The sequence below is a fragment of the Eubalaena glacialis genome, chromosome 3 (assembly GCF_028564815.1).
Source record: "Eubalaena glacialis isolate mEubGla1 chromosome 3, mEubGla1.1.hap2.+ XY, whole genome shotgun sequence".
Classification (NCBI taxonomy): Eukaryota; Metazoa; Chordata; class Mammalia; order Artiodactyla; family Balaenidae; genus Eubalaena; species Eubalaena glacialis.
The window spans coordinates 138,997,879-139,016,358 of NC_083718.1; the positions used below are offsets into that span (position 1 = coordinate 138,997,879).

The 18,480-nt window shown below is 46.9% G+C and overlaps 2 protein-coding genes across 5 annotated transcripts in view; both read right to left on the reverse strand.

Annotated features, from left to right (window-relative positions):
- Positions 1-6,121, reverse strand: part of AK4 (adenylate kinase 4) — a 73,869-nt gene extending 67,748 nt beyond the window's left edge. For 3 of the 4 annotated variants that reach the window (XM_061184069.1, XM_061184065.1, XM_061184067.1), the window contains exons 1-2: positions 5,949-6,027; positions 5,208-5,479 (exon numbers count right to left, since the gene is read on the reverse strand). In XM_061184069.1, coding sequence (XP_061040052.1) covers positions 5,208-5,352 — 145 coding nt within the window. In that variant the 5' untranslated portion in view covers positions 5,353-5,479; positions 5,949-6,027. The other variant, XM_061184066.1, reaches the window with a different exon arrangement.
- Positions 6,122-16,980: 10,859 nt separating this feature from the next.
- On the reverse strand, positions 16,981-17,473 carry LOC133088515 (CDP-diacylglycerol--inositol 3-phosphatidyltransferase-like). Its single transcript, XM_061186481.1, has 2 exons — positions 17,084-17,473; positions 16,981-17,037 (listed from the first exon to the last, which is right to left on the reverse strand). Exons 1-2 carry the CDS (start codon positions 17,471-17,473, stop codon positions 16,981-16,983), a joined length of 447 nt encoding a protein of 148 aa, XP_061042464.1.
- Between the last annotated feature and the right edge of the window lie 1,007 nt (positions 17,474-18,480).

The window sequence follows — 18,480 nt, forward strand, 5'->3', positions numbered from 1 at the left end:
ACTTCCTTCGACATCCCCCTTGCTCAGCAGGCACCAATCACATTCCCTGTCTCTCTGTTCCTCAAACAAGCTATGCTAGTCTCACCTCAGGGCCTTCGCACTTGCTGTCCCTTCTCCCTGGAACACTCTGCTCCTGGATCATTATATGTTCATCCCTGTGGTTACTCACCTCCTAGAGAGGCATTCCCTAATCACACAACCTAGGATAATCACCTTAGCCTCATCACTAACTCATCACCCTTTCATGTCCTTCATAACAGGCACCTTCATCAAATACTATGCTGCTTATTCCGTATGTGCTATCTCCTGTCTCCTCAATGCCCGCATCCCCTCACCTTGCTGTGGACTCTCGCCTCTCAGAACAAAGGGAGGGACTTCCCTGGGGGTGCAGGGGTTAAGAATCCGCCTGCCAATGCAGGGGACACAAGTTCGAGCCCTGGTCTGGGACGATCCCACATGCCGCAGAGCAACTAAGCCCGTGAGCCACAACTTCTGAGCCTGTGCTCTAGAGCCCGTGAGCCACAACTACTGAGCCTATGAGCCACAACTACTGAAGCCCGCGTGCCTAGAGCCCGTGATCTGCAACAAGAGAAGCCACGACAATGAGAAGCCCGCGCACTGCAACGAAGAGTAGCCCCTGCTCGTTGCAACTAGAAGAAAGCCTGCATGCAGCAATGAAGACCCGACGCAGACAAAAAAAGAAAAAAAAAAAAGAACAAAGGGATAGCTGAGTACTCAAAAGATACTCAAAAAAATATCTGAACGGACTATAATACAGAAATGTTAAATGTTTTTGAAGAAGCTTTAAGAACACAGGAAAATGCTTACAATACATATCTAAGTGGGAGGGGGAACGGTTATCAACTAATGGAACACCAAGTTTGTTGGGGGTAGCGGGGCAAATACACAGAAAAGAAAAAAAGTAAAATAACTTCTGTTGGAATTTCCAAGTGTTGGGGTGGAACTGTGGGTAATTTTCACTTGCCTTTTCAGTTTCTTCCACAGCTTCGCATTTTCCAAATTTTCTACAAGGCGTGACTTTGATCAGAAAAAGCTACTTTAAAAAAATGACCACACCGGAAGGATGCTCAGATTCAGCTGTGCATGTGACAAAGTCAGTCTTACTGTCATGGGACACCTTATTCAAGTCAAATAGTTCTCCCGAAGTATACGTGAAAACCCTCAGACAAAGAAACCAGAAAAAATAGGGGGATGTGGAAGTGGACCTGTAGACTGGACAGACGCCTCCAAGCTGGTCAAACCCTTGACCTGGGCTACATCCCGAGTCTCACCAAGCTAGGGAAAAAAAAAAAAAAGGAATATACCATACTCCAGATATTGCAGAATAAGCCAAGACTTTGTATGATCTACAAAAAGGTGAACTATTTAAAGTTGTTTTAGATACATTGTTGAACCTTAGTCGCTTTAATACTTCTCCAATTCTCAGAAGTTTTCATTCTTACATAAGAAAAGACACACATTTATACTTAATGAGTATAAAAAAACAAAAAACAAAAAAAAACTTAAGCCCTCTGAACTAGGTCATCTTTTCAGAGGAGAGGCTCAGCCCACTGACTAATTTGAAATGCCAGTCCCATCTGCAAACCTCAGCAAGAGCTGCAGTTAATATTAAGAGCAGAAACAGGTTTGTTCTTGAACATCTTTTCTCTCAAGTCCAGGATGCTTCCAAATGGAAACTTTCCAATTTTCCTGCACTTGAGATAGTAGATCTAGTACAACCCTTAAAACAGGATTCTCATACCCTTCAGAGGGAAGTTTCAGTCACCCATCACTCAACAAAAGAAGCTACCGCTAAATATAAGTTTCAATGGAACTCACTACTGAGTGCCAGCTGTGTGTGTGTTCCTGTGTGCGCATGCACTCGCGTGCACACACAGGCTCATGCATATGTATGCAAACAACACACGCACACACACATAGAGAAAAGCTAATATTCTTTTTTTTTTACTAAATTTATTTTATTTATTTTTTGCTGCGTTGGGTCTTCGTTGCTGTGCGGGCTTTCTCTAGTTGCAGTGAGCGGGGGCTACTCTTTGTTGCGGTGCGCGGGCTTCTCACTGCGGTGGCTTCTCTTGTTGAGGAGCACCAGCTCTAGGCGCACGAACTTCAGTAGCTGTGGCATGCGCGCTCAGTAGTTGTGGTGCACAGGTTTAGCTGCTCTGTGGCATGAGGGATCTTCCTGGACCAGGGCTCAAACCCATGTCCCCCTGCATTGGCAGGCGGATTCTTAACCACTGCGCCACCAGGGAAGCCCCAAGGAAAGCTAATATTCTTTATGACAGAGTGTAGGACCCCGCTTCTGGCAACCTAAGAGAACTCTCCCTTCTATTTACTCACTCACTTGCTAAAGAAAATGTGAGCCAAAGACTTGGGGGTGGGTCTTCAAATAAGGTATTTGATAAGTCTCAGCCTGCACTGCTCCAGGCAGACTAGGCAGAGCCAATGGGTGACATCTATCATGAGGCTAATCTCAGATACACAGTAAATACAAACTTTTACCATAAATCAGAGCTAATTAAGCAGAATGGACTTGATCGCTAGAGGCTGTTTGACTTTTTCTGGAAAAAATGTAGATAGAATCCGTGACCCATGCCTTCATCAGACTTGTTGAACTCCTTTTATGCATTAGGCAGTTTGTCAGATCCCTGTCCTTTAAGTCTCTCAGTAGAAACTGGAACATGGTGAAGGTAGAAAAAATATCACTCTAGCCCCCAGCACCTAGAACACTGATATATAGCAGGTACTCAGTAAGTCTCTACTGGATAAATCAGAAGACATTGGCTGCACTGCATCATAACTGTGTGTGACGGCAGCAACAGAATCCACAAGCTATGTGCAGAGGAAAGAGACGAATTCTGCCAGGGCAGGTGAGGGAAGACTGCCCAAAAGCAATGAGTAGCCAGCCCTTCCCTGGAGGAGCCACCAGGGAGTGGCTGCAGGAAAACCACATGGACAGGAGTATGCCCCAATCCAGGCTGCAGCAGATGGCCTGAGCTACTTTCCAACTCAAATTCCTACCAAGGTTTTATTTCCTGGGGTTTTGCTGCGCTTCATCATCTCCTTCAAACCTTCAACTGTAAAGGGGTACCTACAGAGGGATCCTTGTGCTTCTCTACCAGGAAATTAGGGAAAAGCAAACAGCAGCTAACAGAAAAATAAATGCTGTGGAATGTTTTCTTATTTACCAGGCAATGAGCCGGTAAGACTCTTAGACCTTCTGAGAGAGAAAAAATAATCTGAGAACATCCTCCAAGTCCACTAGAAACAGGCCACTTTCAAAACGAATCACTGTCCTTTATTCCTTCTCTTCTTGTTGTTTCCCTGATAAAGCTTTTTAATTGTTCATGCATAAACTACTTGCTTCCCAACAGAAAAAGATAATTTAAACATTGCAGAGTCACTTCTTACTCCAGGGAGAAACACTGGGAGGGAAATAAAAGCATTTGAAAGAGAATGGAAACTAAAATTCAGAACAAAGGAAAGTTAAAATGAACAAAATAAGGGAAAACAGCAAGAGGAAAGTTTTCAAAACCCCTAAAAAAGTGCAGAAATAAACTATTTCCCATCATATTCTCTTTAAAAATGGAAAGAGCCACTAATCCAGAACCAGGATGGATGGTGTGAAGCCCTTCATGCCAGAAGAAACAAGTTACCAAGTCAGTTGCTATAGAGAATGCAGAAAAATGGGCTCCCACCCAGCAGTTTCCTCCCCTCATTATGCCTACCAGGAGAAGCCCCACCTGACCACAAAACCCTTGGGTAGAGAGCCAGCCTTCCCTCTCACACAGTTCTCCCCCCTGCCCAAACTGCATTCCAAACATGGAAGGAATAAAATGCATTTGAATGTGGTATTAAAATTAAAATAGACCCAATCGTGGTAACAATACCCACAAGAGAAAATTCCAGGTGCAATCTGGTACACAGAACTCGGCCTTGTGTATGTTGAGGGTGGGTGACAGGATTCTTGAAGATCAAAATAAAAGCTTGCTTTTACAACCTGCTTAAGAGATAATGAACAAAACTTCACCTTTGAGATACATCTTAATTCCCCGCTTTCAGGCTTTCTGTTTTCCAGCACCGTCCTCCACCTACCTCGCCAAACTAATCTGTGCTTCTGTAATGAAGATCCCTGTATAATTAGCCCATAATAGGCCATAACCACCCAGGACACTGATGAGAACAGAAGCCACAGTGTAGCACCCCGTTTGCAATAACAAGTTTTCATAAAGGAGTTGCTAATCGTGAGCATCTGCATCCCAGAAGGGCCATGTATATACCTCGCAGCAGCACCACAGCTACCTCTCGCCTTTGAACGCCAATTCATTATGAACTGGTGTGAACGTGGGGTGGGAGGAGAGGGGAGAAGGGCCGTACTGAAAGGGTAAGAGAGCAGGCGATCTATAGCCCCCAATTCACCACGCAAGCCAAACGAGGCATTCTCAAGAAGCCATTTCCAGGGAAGCTGGATTCAAAAATGTAATTTATCAGAACGAGTCTCCTCCTTGTCTCCTAACGGCCAGGCCCCGGCTTGGAGAGGAGGGGGGAGTTAGTGGTGAGAGTTTACCTTAGAAGGCGGCAGGGAACAGACAGGCCTTTCAAAGCCACCCAGGGCTCTGCCCAGCGGTCCCAGGCGGCGCGGAGGGGCTGGAGCAGCGCGCGGCTGCGAGCCCCGCGGCGCCACAGGTTCCCCAGCGCGCGGCCCCGCCCGACTCCCACAGGTGGGCGGCGCTCGGCCCGGGGGGCTCGGGCGAGAGGAGGGGACTCTGCGGGTCACCAGGGACGCGGTGGACGGGGTAGGAGGCGGCCGAGGGACGGGGATGGCTTGGCCTTAAGGAAGCCGGGCGAGAGGGAAGCTCGGGGCTTTCAGCTGCCTGGATCTCGCTCCTCAGCTGGGTGGTAACCGGCTTCTCGCCACGGCAAGAGCAGCCCGCGCGGAGAGAGGGGCCGCGTGCACCTCCCACCCTCCTCCCAACGAGCCTCGGCCTCCTCCCTGGCGCGGTTAAGCCGCACGGCCGCGGGCCACCGGCTGCATGCGCCCCGGCACGTAGGAGCCTGCACTACCACACGCGGGCGGGGGAAGGGCGCCCGGGGACCGAAGAGACCCGGCCCCTCGCCGGCCCTTCGCCTCCCGGCCTCACCCGATCCCGCGTCGGCTCACCCCGCCCCTCGCCTCCGCACGTCCTCACCCGTGTTGGCCTTGATGTTCTCCCGCAAGAAGTGGCCGCTGGAGAGATGCTGGAGGCCAAAGTTCTCGGCGATCCTCTGGCACACGGTGCCCTTGCCCGAGCCGGGCGGCCCAAGGATGACCGCGCGCAGGAGTTTGGAAGCCATTGCCTTGGCGAGGAGGGGGAGGCCGAACTGGCAACCCGGACAGCGGCCTCGGAGAAGCCCCGGGAACTTTGCTTCTTCTGCCTCAGCCTCTGACACCCTGGGCTCGCGCGGGGACTTGCCGCGGCCCCTGCAGGGGAAGGAGAGACTTTTGAGACAACCCCTCGCCTCCGCCCCGCGGCGGGGCGGCTCGAAGGCGGAGTAAGCGCCACGCTACACCTCCCCGCCCTTCTCGCCCCCACGCTGCGATTCTGGCGAACGCCCGAGCGCCCGCCCCTGGTGGGGGCAGCCGTCGGGAGCTCGGAGGTCCACCCGGCCCGTCCCACCTCGATCCCTTCCTAAACCTCGCGCCCCACGCCCCGTCCGAGGAGGGAGTAGGGCATCCCCACGCCAGCCTCCCCCGAGTGCGGGGGCCGGGCTAGGCGTTGACCCCAGGCGCGCCTCCAGTCGCCCACGCCCCGGGAGTCCTGGGGGCTGAGCCCCAACCCGGGTCCCCGCACGTGGGCAGCGTTTGGTCCGCGCCTCGGCCCCTCCCCGGCGGCTGTCACCTCCCGGGGAGTCGCAGCGGCTGCCGGCCGCGCGGACGGCCCAGCGCCCACCTCCGCCGAGGGCTGACGGATGCGCTCTCAGCTGTGAGGAGCCGGAGTTCGGCGCCTCTCCACCCGGAGCAGTCAAATAAACACACACCTCCGCCGGGACGCGGCGCTCTGCGAGGCTTCCAGCCCGGATCCCGCTGGGCGGCGCCGCCTCCGCCCGCCCCCATTCGGAGCCCCGGCCGGCCGCGCGGGACTCGCGCCTTACGTAAGCGGGGAGAACGGCCCCGCGCTAGCCGCCTGTCAGTCCGCCCGCGCCTCTCCCCGCCCCGTAGCTCCGCTCCCACCCGCCTCCCCGGCCCGCTTGCTCCCCAAGACCCCGTGGGGTCCGCGGGGGCGAAGGGAGGTGGAGAAGACGCAAGGGACAAAAACCCCTCTTTTGCGGTCGCCTGGGGACCCGGTCTCCTGTGGAGAGGAAGGAAAAACACAACATGCTGAGCGCCTACTGTGCGTCAAGTTCGCGGCTAGGTGATTTCCTTCAGCAACAACCGTTCCAAGTAGGGTATGCACAAGGGAGGAAGGGAGGCTTGGAGTATGGCCATTCATTCATTGATTCATTCATTCAGCAAATGTTTATTGAGCCCCTACTATGTGCCAGACACTGTTTTAGTCCCTCAGTATATAGCTGCGAACCAGAGATAGAATCCTGCCCCGGTGGAAGTTACATTCCAGCGGGAATTTTGAGCTCTCATCTGCCGGATTCCAAAGCCCAGGTTCCTTGGGTTGGGAGGAGAAGGTGGGGCGGGGAGGGAGGAGATCATCCAGCCCTCAGGGTCTTATAGCCGACTGGTTCCATGACTTCAGAAGCCAGGACTTTGGCACTACGTTTACAACTCACTAAGTCCCGGTGGGTGCTGTCTCCTCCCTCGCCTCCCCGGCATAACCAAATATCCCAATCCATATTCTCTGAAATCTGTTCCCACACCACACACAGCTTTCATTTCCCACTCAGATTTAGCGTGATAACCGCCTGCCCACAAGTCTCCGGCTTCCGCCAATCCATCCGTAATGCAGCGGCCAGAGATACTGCTAAAGTGCAAATCAATTTCCATTATTTCCCCACCTCAGATTTTATCGTCCCTTCAACATAAAGCAAAAAATCGTCAGCAGGGGCACACAGGTGCCTCCCATACACCTTTGCATCCCACCGGCTCTGGTCCTCTGCCCTCCTTCCACAGGCCTCCTGCCTCCTGCCTTTGGGAAATCCACTGCAGGGTTCTGAGTGCGCCCAACTCGTGGCTCACAGACTCGGAGGGACAGTGTGGAGAAGAGCCTTCTCTAGATTCCTGGCTGCTCTGTCTGTGTTGGGGGACTGGGGGATGGGGAAGCCTGATGGTATCCCAGGTCCCAGCCCTTCTCCTCCACACACTGATGGCCAGACAGCACCTGTCTCTGGCTACCTGCGAGCACACCTAGGCTGCCAACCCCCGGCCAGTGTTTGTTCCATAGGTTCATCCCCCTGTCTAAAATATCTCAGTGTTCTGTGGATCTCAGGAGGTGGTTACACTGAGCCCCTTCAGCCCTTCTCCTGGGAACAAAGAGGGAAAAGAATTTCTGGGGGTTTGGAGGGGATGACTTAAATCTCCACTGTTCTTCCTGCCATGTGCTGTATAGTATATAGCAGATACTTTGCAGTCATTCTCAAACCTGAGCATGCATCAGAATGACTCGGAAGGCTTGTTAAAACAGAGTGCTGAGCTCCACCTCCACTGTCTCTGATTCTGTGGTTCTGAGGTGGGCATTTCTAACAAGTTCCCAGGTAGTGCTAGGGCTGCTGATCTGGAAAGCACACTGAAAACCACTGGTCTTGGGAAATGAGCATTGAGACAGGGGAGATGTGCGGGTCTCTGATTCCTCTGCCTGCTGTGGGACCTTTGGCCGTTAATGTCTTCTCTTTCGAAATTGAGGAGATTGGATTTAGCACAAGGTCCCTTTGTATTTACCAAGAATTGATCCTATAAGTTTCCACAGGAAAGAGAGCCTCTAGCGCCCTCAAACTAGATGTAGATAGCCTACCTTGCCCTCTCACCCAGTTCTTTTGCCTAGTTTTGAAATGTCTTCACCAATATCATCTTATGGTGTCATGAAGCCATATTAGCCACTCACATGGTCCTAGGACTTGGTCCTTTAAGAGTTTAGGAACATATATTATGAAACAAAAGAGTTCTGACATAGTAAACTTAGAGAAGCCCAGCTGAGATTAGAACCTAACATTTCAAGAGCCCTGAATGGACCTTCCTTGTGCACAGCCATCCTCAGTCCCACAACTCAGCCGCTGATTGGAAGCCGTAGAATTGGAAGAAATGGGTTTTGGAATCAAACGACACCCCGGGATTAAACTGCAACAGCACCATTCACTAACTGCAAGCCTCTTGATCTCTGTGAGTCTTAGTTTGCTTATCTGTAAAAGGGAGATAGGACTTATCTCACAGGCTTGTGATAAGGCTTAAATGAAACAATGTATAAGAGAATTTAGCACAGGACTGGGCATATAATAAGTATTTATTCACGAACATCACCATGATTAACCATGGAACAATTATTTAGCCTCTCTGATCTCAGTTCCTGAGTTATGAGCTAGTATGACAAAGTACCTAACAGACTCCCTAGCCCTTGGAAGGGCCATAATGGTAGCTCTTCTTATCACAAACGCTCATGTAATCAGCTTCTTCCTATTTGCTTTGCCTAGGGTTTTAAACCCATTTATAATATGTATCACAGTCTACAAAATAATACACATCTATGTGTTAGTCCATAGACAAACAGTAAACTCTGAGGGCTAAGGCCAAATTGAATTCATTTTTCTACTTTCAAAAATCTACAGCACTTTGCCAATAGTAAGTACTCTGTAAATGTTGGCAAATCTCCCTCCCCATCCTAACACACTCACCATCAAGCCATGTTGCCTCTCTGCAGCTTCACATAATATAAAGTCAACATTTGTTCACACTTTACACCTTCCTTCATCAGATTCTCACAAGCTTGCAAAGAAGTTTGTGTAGAGATTCTTCTTCCTATTTTACAGACGAGAATACTAAGGTTCTGAGAGATTAGGTGAACTTCCCAAGGTCACAGAGCTAGTTGGTGGTATTGCAGGGACTCAAACCCAGATTTTCTCATTCCAGGCATAGTGTCTTATTTACTAAACTTCAGTCATTTCCATACTACTTTCACAATTTTGCCATAACCTTGTACCACCTTGGTTCTAATCTGCTTATCATGTTTCTTTATATCAACTCAATTTGTTTAAATAATTTATTTGGAAAAGAAACTGTATATAACTCACTAACCATAAATAAAAGGATACACTAGAATAAATGCAAGAAAAATAAAATAAAGTTACCAAATTCCAGCTGAAATCTACCTCTTGAGTTTCTGAGCTTAATCTTTGTTTAAAAAAAAAAAGTGTATTGTTTACCAAGTGTTAGCCAAAACAAAAAACAAAAAAAAAGACATGCAGCATCTAAATGAGACTTTCTGTTTGTCTATAAACATACAGCTCAAAATAGAAAGGGGGACTTCCCTGGTGGTCCAGTGGCTAAGACTCCGCGCTCCCAATGCAGGGGGCCTGGGTTCGATCCCTGGTCAGGGAACTAGATCCCACGTGCTGCAATATCCCACATGCCACAACTGAAGATCCCGCACGTGGCAACGAAGATGCCACGTGCTGCAACTAAGACCCGGCACAGACAAACAAATAAATAAATTTTTAAAAATATATTTTAAAAATAGGATTAGAAAGGGAATACTTTCTTAACATTTAGTTTATTATTATCTAAAGCCAGATCCATGTACCACCTAGAGTCAGCTCTAGCTCCACATCAAATTATCTCTTGCTTCATCAGGGATGCTTTCACATACTTCAAAGTGTACCCTTGAAATGTAATTTAATATAACCTCACCAGGATTTTTTTAAATGATGTGACCACTTCAACCATAGTTCACAGATATTATGCTGCTCTCACTTCAAACATTAACCCTCACGCCCCCCCCACCCCCATTCTTCACACTATCATTCTCCATCACTGTCTTTCTATCATCATTTCAGGCTTACTTCTGCTGTATTTAATATAGACTGTAGGTTCCTTGAACATAGTTGTTACGTGAAAACTGGGTTTGCCTCTTGGTGGGTGTTGAGCCAATAGACACAACCAAGCCAAAGATTGGGAGAAGGAAGGATTTGTTATTACTTGCAGCAAGTAAAAAGACCACCAGAGATCTTTCCCAAAGCAATGTCCCCCCAAACAGCCAAACTGGGGAAGTTTTAAGCTAAGGGTACATGCATATTCAAGAAGGGGCTTGAGTAAAGTAGAATTCAGCATAAAATTGGGGCAAAGGTCCAGAGAGTCCAAGTCTTAGTTGACTGAAGTAAGAAGGGTCAACATCATCATCCTGTCCTCCACCTGGGTGGGGGTCTTAATTCCTGCAGAAGTCAAAGATATATTATTATGTATATCCCTTAAGGAGGAACCAGAACTCTGCTTTGTCACTGCACTATCGTTTGACCATCTTTTCTCTGTTCCTGCATTCCTTTGTTCCCTTAAGATCATTAATTACCAAGACCTGTTCAAGGGCGAGCATTGTAAACTCATTTTGGCTAGGCTTAGGCCAAAGTGAGTTCACAAAATGGCTTAGGCCAAAATGAGTTCACTTGTGTCAAGAAAGCCATTCCTGGTTCTCTTTCTCCAAGGCCCCTGCAATCTATCTGCTTACAAAGTGGCTTCATCTTGTATATCGTGGCCTCCACAGAGTTAGGTATCGATTCCAGACATAGAGAGTAAATATCACTGAATGACTGACTCACAGCTGAATGAAGAGTGGATAAAGTCTCTGGACAGACAGAAGAAAGGCTAGTGACTTGGAAATGGCAAGGTTCAGAAAAGAAAGATGTAAAATAATGGGAAGAAGGGACAAGATATCAGCCCCAGAGTGCCTGACTCCTTTCTCCCTATAGGCACTTATGAAATATTTAAGACACCAAAAGATTGTGTAACAGGGAAGAACAAAATCTGACTCTATGTTGGACCTGTTTCTTTTACTTTAACCTTTGCTCTCCGTTGCTTTTTGTTGCTATAATCACTAAAAGGATGCTGTCTATAGCTTTAAGCATACAAAATGGCCTGCCTCGGGGAACCTGCCCCTCTGCCTGAATGTTAAACTAAAGTGCCTTTGTTCAGTTCTCAGGGAAACATTCTGACCCTGCCCACCTGTGAATGGCTGTAGGAAAGAAGAAATTAACACATCCCCTCCCCGGGGCTGACCAAACCAGGAGATATTTTGCAAGACTTATGGCCTTTTTACTTTTACTTTACTTCCTCACCGCCTCCCCCTCTCTGTTCTATAAAAGAAACTATCATCCAGACCCTGATAAGATGGTACTCTAGGACGCTAGTCTGCCATCTTCTCAGACGCCCGGCTTTCTGAATAAAGTCACCATTCCTTGCCTCAACACCTCACCTCCCGATTTATTGGCCTGTCATGTGGCGAGTAGAGTGAGCTTGCACTCAGTAACAATTGTATTGAGAGAAGAATAAATGGTGAGGACTCACATGGCATTATGTGTGACAGTAGTACATTCTTACAAGTGAAAGAATCATCTTATCTCCAAATTTTACTAGTTAACATGGTTATTAACCTATAACATCTTAACAGTTATTGAAAAGAGGCAGCAGCATTTTTTTTTTACAAGCTTGCTCTCAGACAAAAAAAAAAGTTCCCAAGCAGTTAAAAAAAAGAACTGGGAGGAAAGAAATCAACATTCTTCATGTTTACCTGGCATGACCCATTATTCTCCATGAGCAAAAGACTACTTACAAATTGCTCCTGGAATAACAGTCTATGATAGAGGTGCTTCCTCAGGAGATGAAGGTGTTGAACTCCCACCCTAGGTCTTTTCACTGTGAAACACTAAAAAGCAAGGTAACAATCTGTTAAGCTCTACCCTCCAAATGTAGTGATCTAATGATGATATCTTGCTCAGAACTTTGCTCTGATTTGCACATCTGGTAGTGGGGATGAACAAGACTGTGTCATTCTCACTCTTCACGCCACCTTCCTAACCACAATCACTCCTTCTTAGAGTTGCCTTGGGATTAGTAGGCAAGTCTCTACTTTGGATGCCTTTGACTGTGTCTTTCCTCTGTGCAAAGTTGACTGCCAGGGGGAGTGCAACTTTCTTCCTGCTGCAACTGGATGAAGGGACTGGAACTGAACACTGAGTTTATTCCGCCCAAGTATTGCTCATCAGGTTCGATGGGTAAAGGGGATCCTGCTTGTGGGAGCCTTCTGAGTTTGGTCTTCTGATATGGGCAGTATAGACTATAATTAACATTTATTGAGTATTTGCTATGTGCCAGTGTTTCTCTCTCTCTCTCTGTATGTGTGTATATATATATTTTATTATATAATATATAATTATATTATTATTATGTTATATATAATATTAATTCTTGTCACAGCCCTATGTCATAAGTGCCTATTATTTTGTGTCCATTTTATAGACCTTAAACCTGGAGCAAGACATCTGGTAACTTGCCTGAGGTCCCACAGACATAAGTGGAAGATTAAGGACATAAATCAAGCATCCTGACTCCAGAGACAGTGCTCTTTAATCACTGTGCTACGCTGATTCAGGAGTAACACTGTTATCTTTTTATTTTATAGATGAAGAAACTAAGACACTAAGAGGTTAGGTAATTTATCCCCCAGTGTCACTGAGCCAGAGCTGGGATTTGAACCCAGGCATCAGGGTCAAGGCACATAACCACTACACACTACCCAGTCTCCCCAGTACTTGAGTGAAGAGGGTCCTAAGACTCTGTCAGGAGGGCTTTGCACCGGATTGCTGCTCTGTAGAGAAATACTAACAGCAAGGAGAAAGTCACTTATGTTCAACCTGGCTTTACTCGCTAGGTGAGGGCAGCAGGGTCCTATGAAAGGTTCTTCCCACTGGGCCCTCCGTCTCAGGAATCTCTGCAGGTTTTAACTTACATCTTCCTTCCTGAACCTGCCAGTTCATCTGTCAGCCTCCCACTGCCAGCCTGTTGCCAAGTCATTGCTGTGCCCCAGATCTTTCTTCCAGACCCCTTTGACTGGAGCTTGGCTCACTGTGGATCTGGCTCCCAAATGGCATTCTCACTTTGTTCTCCACCCCATGACCACAGGCCAGCCTACCAACTCCAGAGTCAAGTTCCAGCTGCCCTCCCCCGCCACCACTGCCACCTCTCTACCACACCAATTCCAAACTTGGCTCCCAGCTCTCCAGCCTCGGTCATAGACCCCCCAACTGTGTGAGAGGTCACTACAGACAACTCATTCTGAGTGACAAACCAAAGGGGTAGAAATTGAGTATAATTTAAAAAGTGTGTCTTACCTGTGGACTGGGAGAAAATATTTGCAAACAATGTGACTGACAAGGGGCTAATTTCCAAAATATACAAACAGCTCATACAACTCAATATCAAAACAGAAAACAACCCAATCAAAAAATGGGCGGAACACCTAAATAAACATTTCTCCACAGAAGACCCACAGATGGCCACGAGGTGCATGTAAAGATGCTCAATATCGCTAATTATTAGAGAAATGCAAATCAAAACTACAGTGAGGTATCACCTCACACCGGTCAGAGTGGCCATCGTCAAAAGGTCTACATGGGACTTCCCTAATGGCGCAGTGGTTAAGAATCCACCTGCCAATGCAGCGGACACGGGTTCCAGCCCTGGTCCAGAAAGATCCCACATGCCGTGGAGCAACTAAGCCCATGCACCACAACTACTGAGCCTGCGCTCTAGAACCCACGAGCCACAACTACTGAGCCCACGTGCCACAACTACTGCAGCCCGCGTGCCTAGAGCCTGTGCTCTGCAACAAAGAGAAGCCACCGCAATGAGAAGCCCACACGCCACAACGAAGAGTAGCCCCCGCTTGCCACAACTAGAGAAAGCCCACACGGAAACAAAGACCCAACACAGCCAAAAGTAAATAAATAAATAAATAAATAAATAAATAAATAAAAATTTTGAAAGGTCTACAAACAGTAAATGCTGGAGAGGGTGTGGAGAAAAGGGAACTCTCTTGCACTGTTGGTGGGAATGTAATTTGGTGCAGCCACCATAGAGAGCAGTATGGAGGTTCCTTAAAAAACTAAAAATAGGCAATTCCCTGGTGGTCCAGTGGTTAGAACTCTGTGCTCTCATGGCTGAGGGCCCATGTTCAATCCCTGGTCAGGGAACTAAGATCTCACAAGCTGTGGGGCAAGGCCAAAAAACAAAAGAACACTAAAAATAGAGCTACCCTATGATCCAGTGATCCCACTCCTGGGCATATATCTGGAAAAGATGAAAAAATCTAATTCAAAAAGATACATGCACCCCAATGTTCATAGCAGAATTATTTACAGTAGCCAAGACATGGAAGCAACCTAAGTGTCCATTAACAGATGAATGGATAAAGAAGATGTGGTATATATATACAATGGAATATTACTCAACCATAAAAGAATGAAATCTTGCCATTTGCAGCAACATGGATGGACCTAGAGAATATCATATTAACTGAAGTTAGTCAGACAGAGAAAGACAAATATTATATGACATCACTGGAATCTAAAAAATAATACAAATGAATTTATTTACAAAACAGAAACAGACCCACAGACATAGAAAACAGACTTATGGTTACCAAAGGGGAAAGGGGGGTGGATAAATTAGGAGTATGGTGTTAACAGATACACACTACTATACATAAAATAGATTAACAAAAAGGATCTACTGTATAGTACAGGGAACTATATTCAGGATCTTGTAAAAATCTATAATGGAAAAGAATCTGAAAAAAAAAAAAAATATATATATATATATATAACTGAATCACTTTGCTGTACACCTGAAACACAACACTGTATATCAACTGTACTTCAACTTTTTTAAAAGTGTCTTGTTGTAGAGTTGCACAGAAGACCCAGAGGGGAAACAAAGATCAGAAATTCGATGACCAGTTATAAGACTGATTAAATAAGGCTTTCCAAGTGAATTCCAACTATACAAAGGCAATATAGCACAAGGGTTAAGAGAATGCACCCGAGAGACAGATTGGCAAGTTCAATCATTGGCTCTACCACTTACAGATGTGTGACTTTAGCAGTTCCTTAATCTGTACCTCATTTTTTCCACCTGAAAAATGGGAAAATAATAGTTCCTATCTCATAGGATTGTTTAGAGCTTAAATTAGTATATGTAAAGACTTGGAACAATGCCTGGCATATACTAAGGACTATATAAGTGTAAGTTTCATTATTATTGGTTCTTCAACCACCACAAAGCTCATTGTGCTTCATGACACTAAAGGCAGGTTCTGAAGAATTAAGCCTGCCAGACAAATTTATTCCACTACCAGGGCTGTCTCCCGAGGACCTGCACGTTGTTCGTGTAATTTGTTTTCACATAAAGACTTTCATATATTTGAAAACAGCCGTATTGTCCCACCTGTGGCTTCTCTTCCTCGTGCTGAATATTCTGAATTACTCAACCATTCCTTATGTAATATGGTATCTTGCTGGAGACTAGCACACCAGTGTGTCCTTTGCTGTTCAAGCAAGAAATACCAGAGAAATAGACTCACAGACATAGAAAACAAATTTATAGTTACCAAAGGGGTTAGCAGAGGTAAGGGGGGGAGAGATAAATTGGCAGTTTGGGATTAAATTATACACACTACTATATATAAAATAGGTAAGCAATGACCTACTGTATAGCACAGAGAACTATACTTAATGTCCTGTAACAACCTATAATGGAAAAGAATCTGAAAAAGAATATATATATATATAAATAACTGAATCACTTTGTTGTGCACTTGAAACTAACACAACATTGTAAATTAACTATACTTCAATTAAAAAAAAAATACCAGAAATTTCTCCTGTTCATCCTCAAAAGATTTATATATAGGTAACATATAGAATGTTCCCTTCTTAATGAAATATTAATAATAATAACAATAACAGCTAATATGTATTAAATATTACTATGCCTTGTATGAGACCTCATTTTGAACCATGTAAATCCCTGGGGGTTCTTCGATGATCCACAGAGGCCCCCCAAAGAAGATGATACAGGACTTCCCACATGGTAGATTATATAACTGTCCATGAAGTATTCTGATTTCCCATCATGAAATAGCCCTCCTCATTTTGCCATCTCAGGCCATGTGATTTACTTTAGCAAATATTAGCAATTGCTTTAAGAGTCAGGGTTCCCCTTGTCCATTTCCTCTTGGCCAAAATGGTCAGCTAATGGTGTGTGTTCCAGAGTAAAGCTGACTCCATCTCCCTAGAAAAGAATGAGACGTGATGGGCATGTAACAGGAGCAAGAAATAAATTTTTAATTTTGTAAGTCAACAAGATTTTTGAGGGTTTTTTTGTTTGTTTGTTAGTTTGTTTTCCAGTGACACTCCCACCTTCATTATCAAGGTTTTCAGAGCCAGGACAGAGGAGATTGCAATGGGGATCTCGACAGCCCCTTCTCTCCTGACCACTAGACCCACAGGATTCCTCTAGCCAGGGGCAGAGGTCTGAATCCCTGCCTTTTGGGAAACCTGGCCCCAACCCCACCTCCCTCGCTCAAGTGTCCCTAAGGTCTCAGGCCAAGCCAGATCCCAGGGCTGAGTCAGCGGGTGTGACAATACCCAGTCCTCAGACAGCTCTCTTGGGGCCCCAGGAGCACTGCCCGTGTGGATGGGGGCTCCTGAGCATCCTTCCTGATTTGAAGTCCAGGTCCCTGGAGATCACAGGGGTGGGACTGGTTCCCAGGATTACGGAGAACATGACATCACCAAAGAGGCTGGTCCCCCTTCCCAGCAGGTTGGATGACACATTGGGAAGATGTGAGCCTGGGACCTCCTAGGAGGGACAGGGGAGCCACGTGGCACAGTGAGACTCCCAGGGCCGGTGGGCAGCCAGGGACTGGGGGTTCCAGGGTCACGTCTTCTTGGCATGATCTGCTGCGTCCAAGGCAGCCATGTTGCAGGCGGCTGTGATCAGGTGGTGATCCAGAGGCGCATTCGGAAAAGACCCACAAAGCCAACTAAAGGTCCCTGAGAGATCACAGGGGTGGGACTGGTCCCCAGGATTACAGAGAACATGACAGAGGAGAAGGCAGTAGAAGGGCTCATTTCCAGCACCCAGGATAAATAGAGCAGGTCTGGAGGTGTAGTAGATGCAACGCACTGGATTTCCAGACAGGTTAATCATCTTGTGACTTTCACTGCCTCGGACCACAGAACTGTGGAGGTGCAGCCAGTGGCTGGCCACATCCAAGCTCATGTTGAGCTGGAAGAGAAGGGTGGCGCGAGGGTACAGCAGGGCCAGGTTGACCAACAGACACGCTGTGGAGCAGCAGTCTGCCCGCATGTCCAGCGTGGCCCCAAACCCGGTCCCTTGATTAAGGACTCGAGCAGCGTGTCCATCAAAAGCATCCAGAAGTCCACTGAGCAGGTAGAAGGAGGAGGCCGTGAGGGGGCAGCAGAGCATGAAGTAGAAAGAAATGATGGCGAAGACAATCTGTGCATAACTGATGAGGTTAGACGCAAACAGGAAGATATTTTCTCCTGGCACCGGAGGTCCCCTGGCCACCCTGGGCCTTATCTGGAAGTGTCGGCTGTGTCCCACCCCGGGCACAAGGCTCACCCTCCAGCCCGGTGCATTGGCCGTGCCCACTGCACGCAGGTCCCCGCTGCCCCAGTCGGGTCCCAGATGTTAAAGCTCGCTGCCAGCCGGAGCATGGGCCAACCCAGCTGTGCGTAGAGCAGAGGTCATTTACTATCACAGCATAAACTAGCCTATCTTGACTGTTACATCCTCAGCCTTGGATGCTGAATGTTGTATAGAAGTCTTATTGATTAGATACTTATATAATGTGATTCAGAATCCCTTCACCTCCCTGGATCTTCTGTGGATAGATATATTCTTTCTAAGATGAGATACACAGCAACATACAAGACATTCCCTGTGTAGTCTGATGAACGCTCCCTTGTTCTGGACACTATATTTCTTCTATAGCAGGATAACATTTTCCCCTATTTCACCCCATGATCCTTCTCCTTCTTCATGCAACAGCTGAGGAATGTTATGCCCATCATCTTAAGAAAGGTAATGCAGCAGAAAGAGAGAAGCCAAGAGTCTTTTCTTGGCTTTGAGTTTTGGGCTAGGGACCCAGAAGAAGTGGAAAAACATGCTTGTGCTTAGTAAATACAATTGATTTGGGAGTCTGCAAATGGTAGAAAGCTTTCTACTTCCCATATCCTGAAATTGGAAAAATCCCCTGGGTTAGGAAGATGAGAGAGTCAGAGGAGAATTTAAGTGAAAATGATTTCCTGGAAAGAAGGGGTTACCTGCCTACCTGTTTACTTCCCAGGACTGAGTCCAGCAGGGAGGATGAAAGAAACAACAGAGACTGGGAAGATCCAAATGCAGGGAAGGTGTGTAGCCGCTTCCCCAGGTAGGACCTAGAGAAATGGCAAAACCCCAGAGTGAAGTGC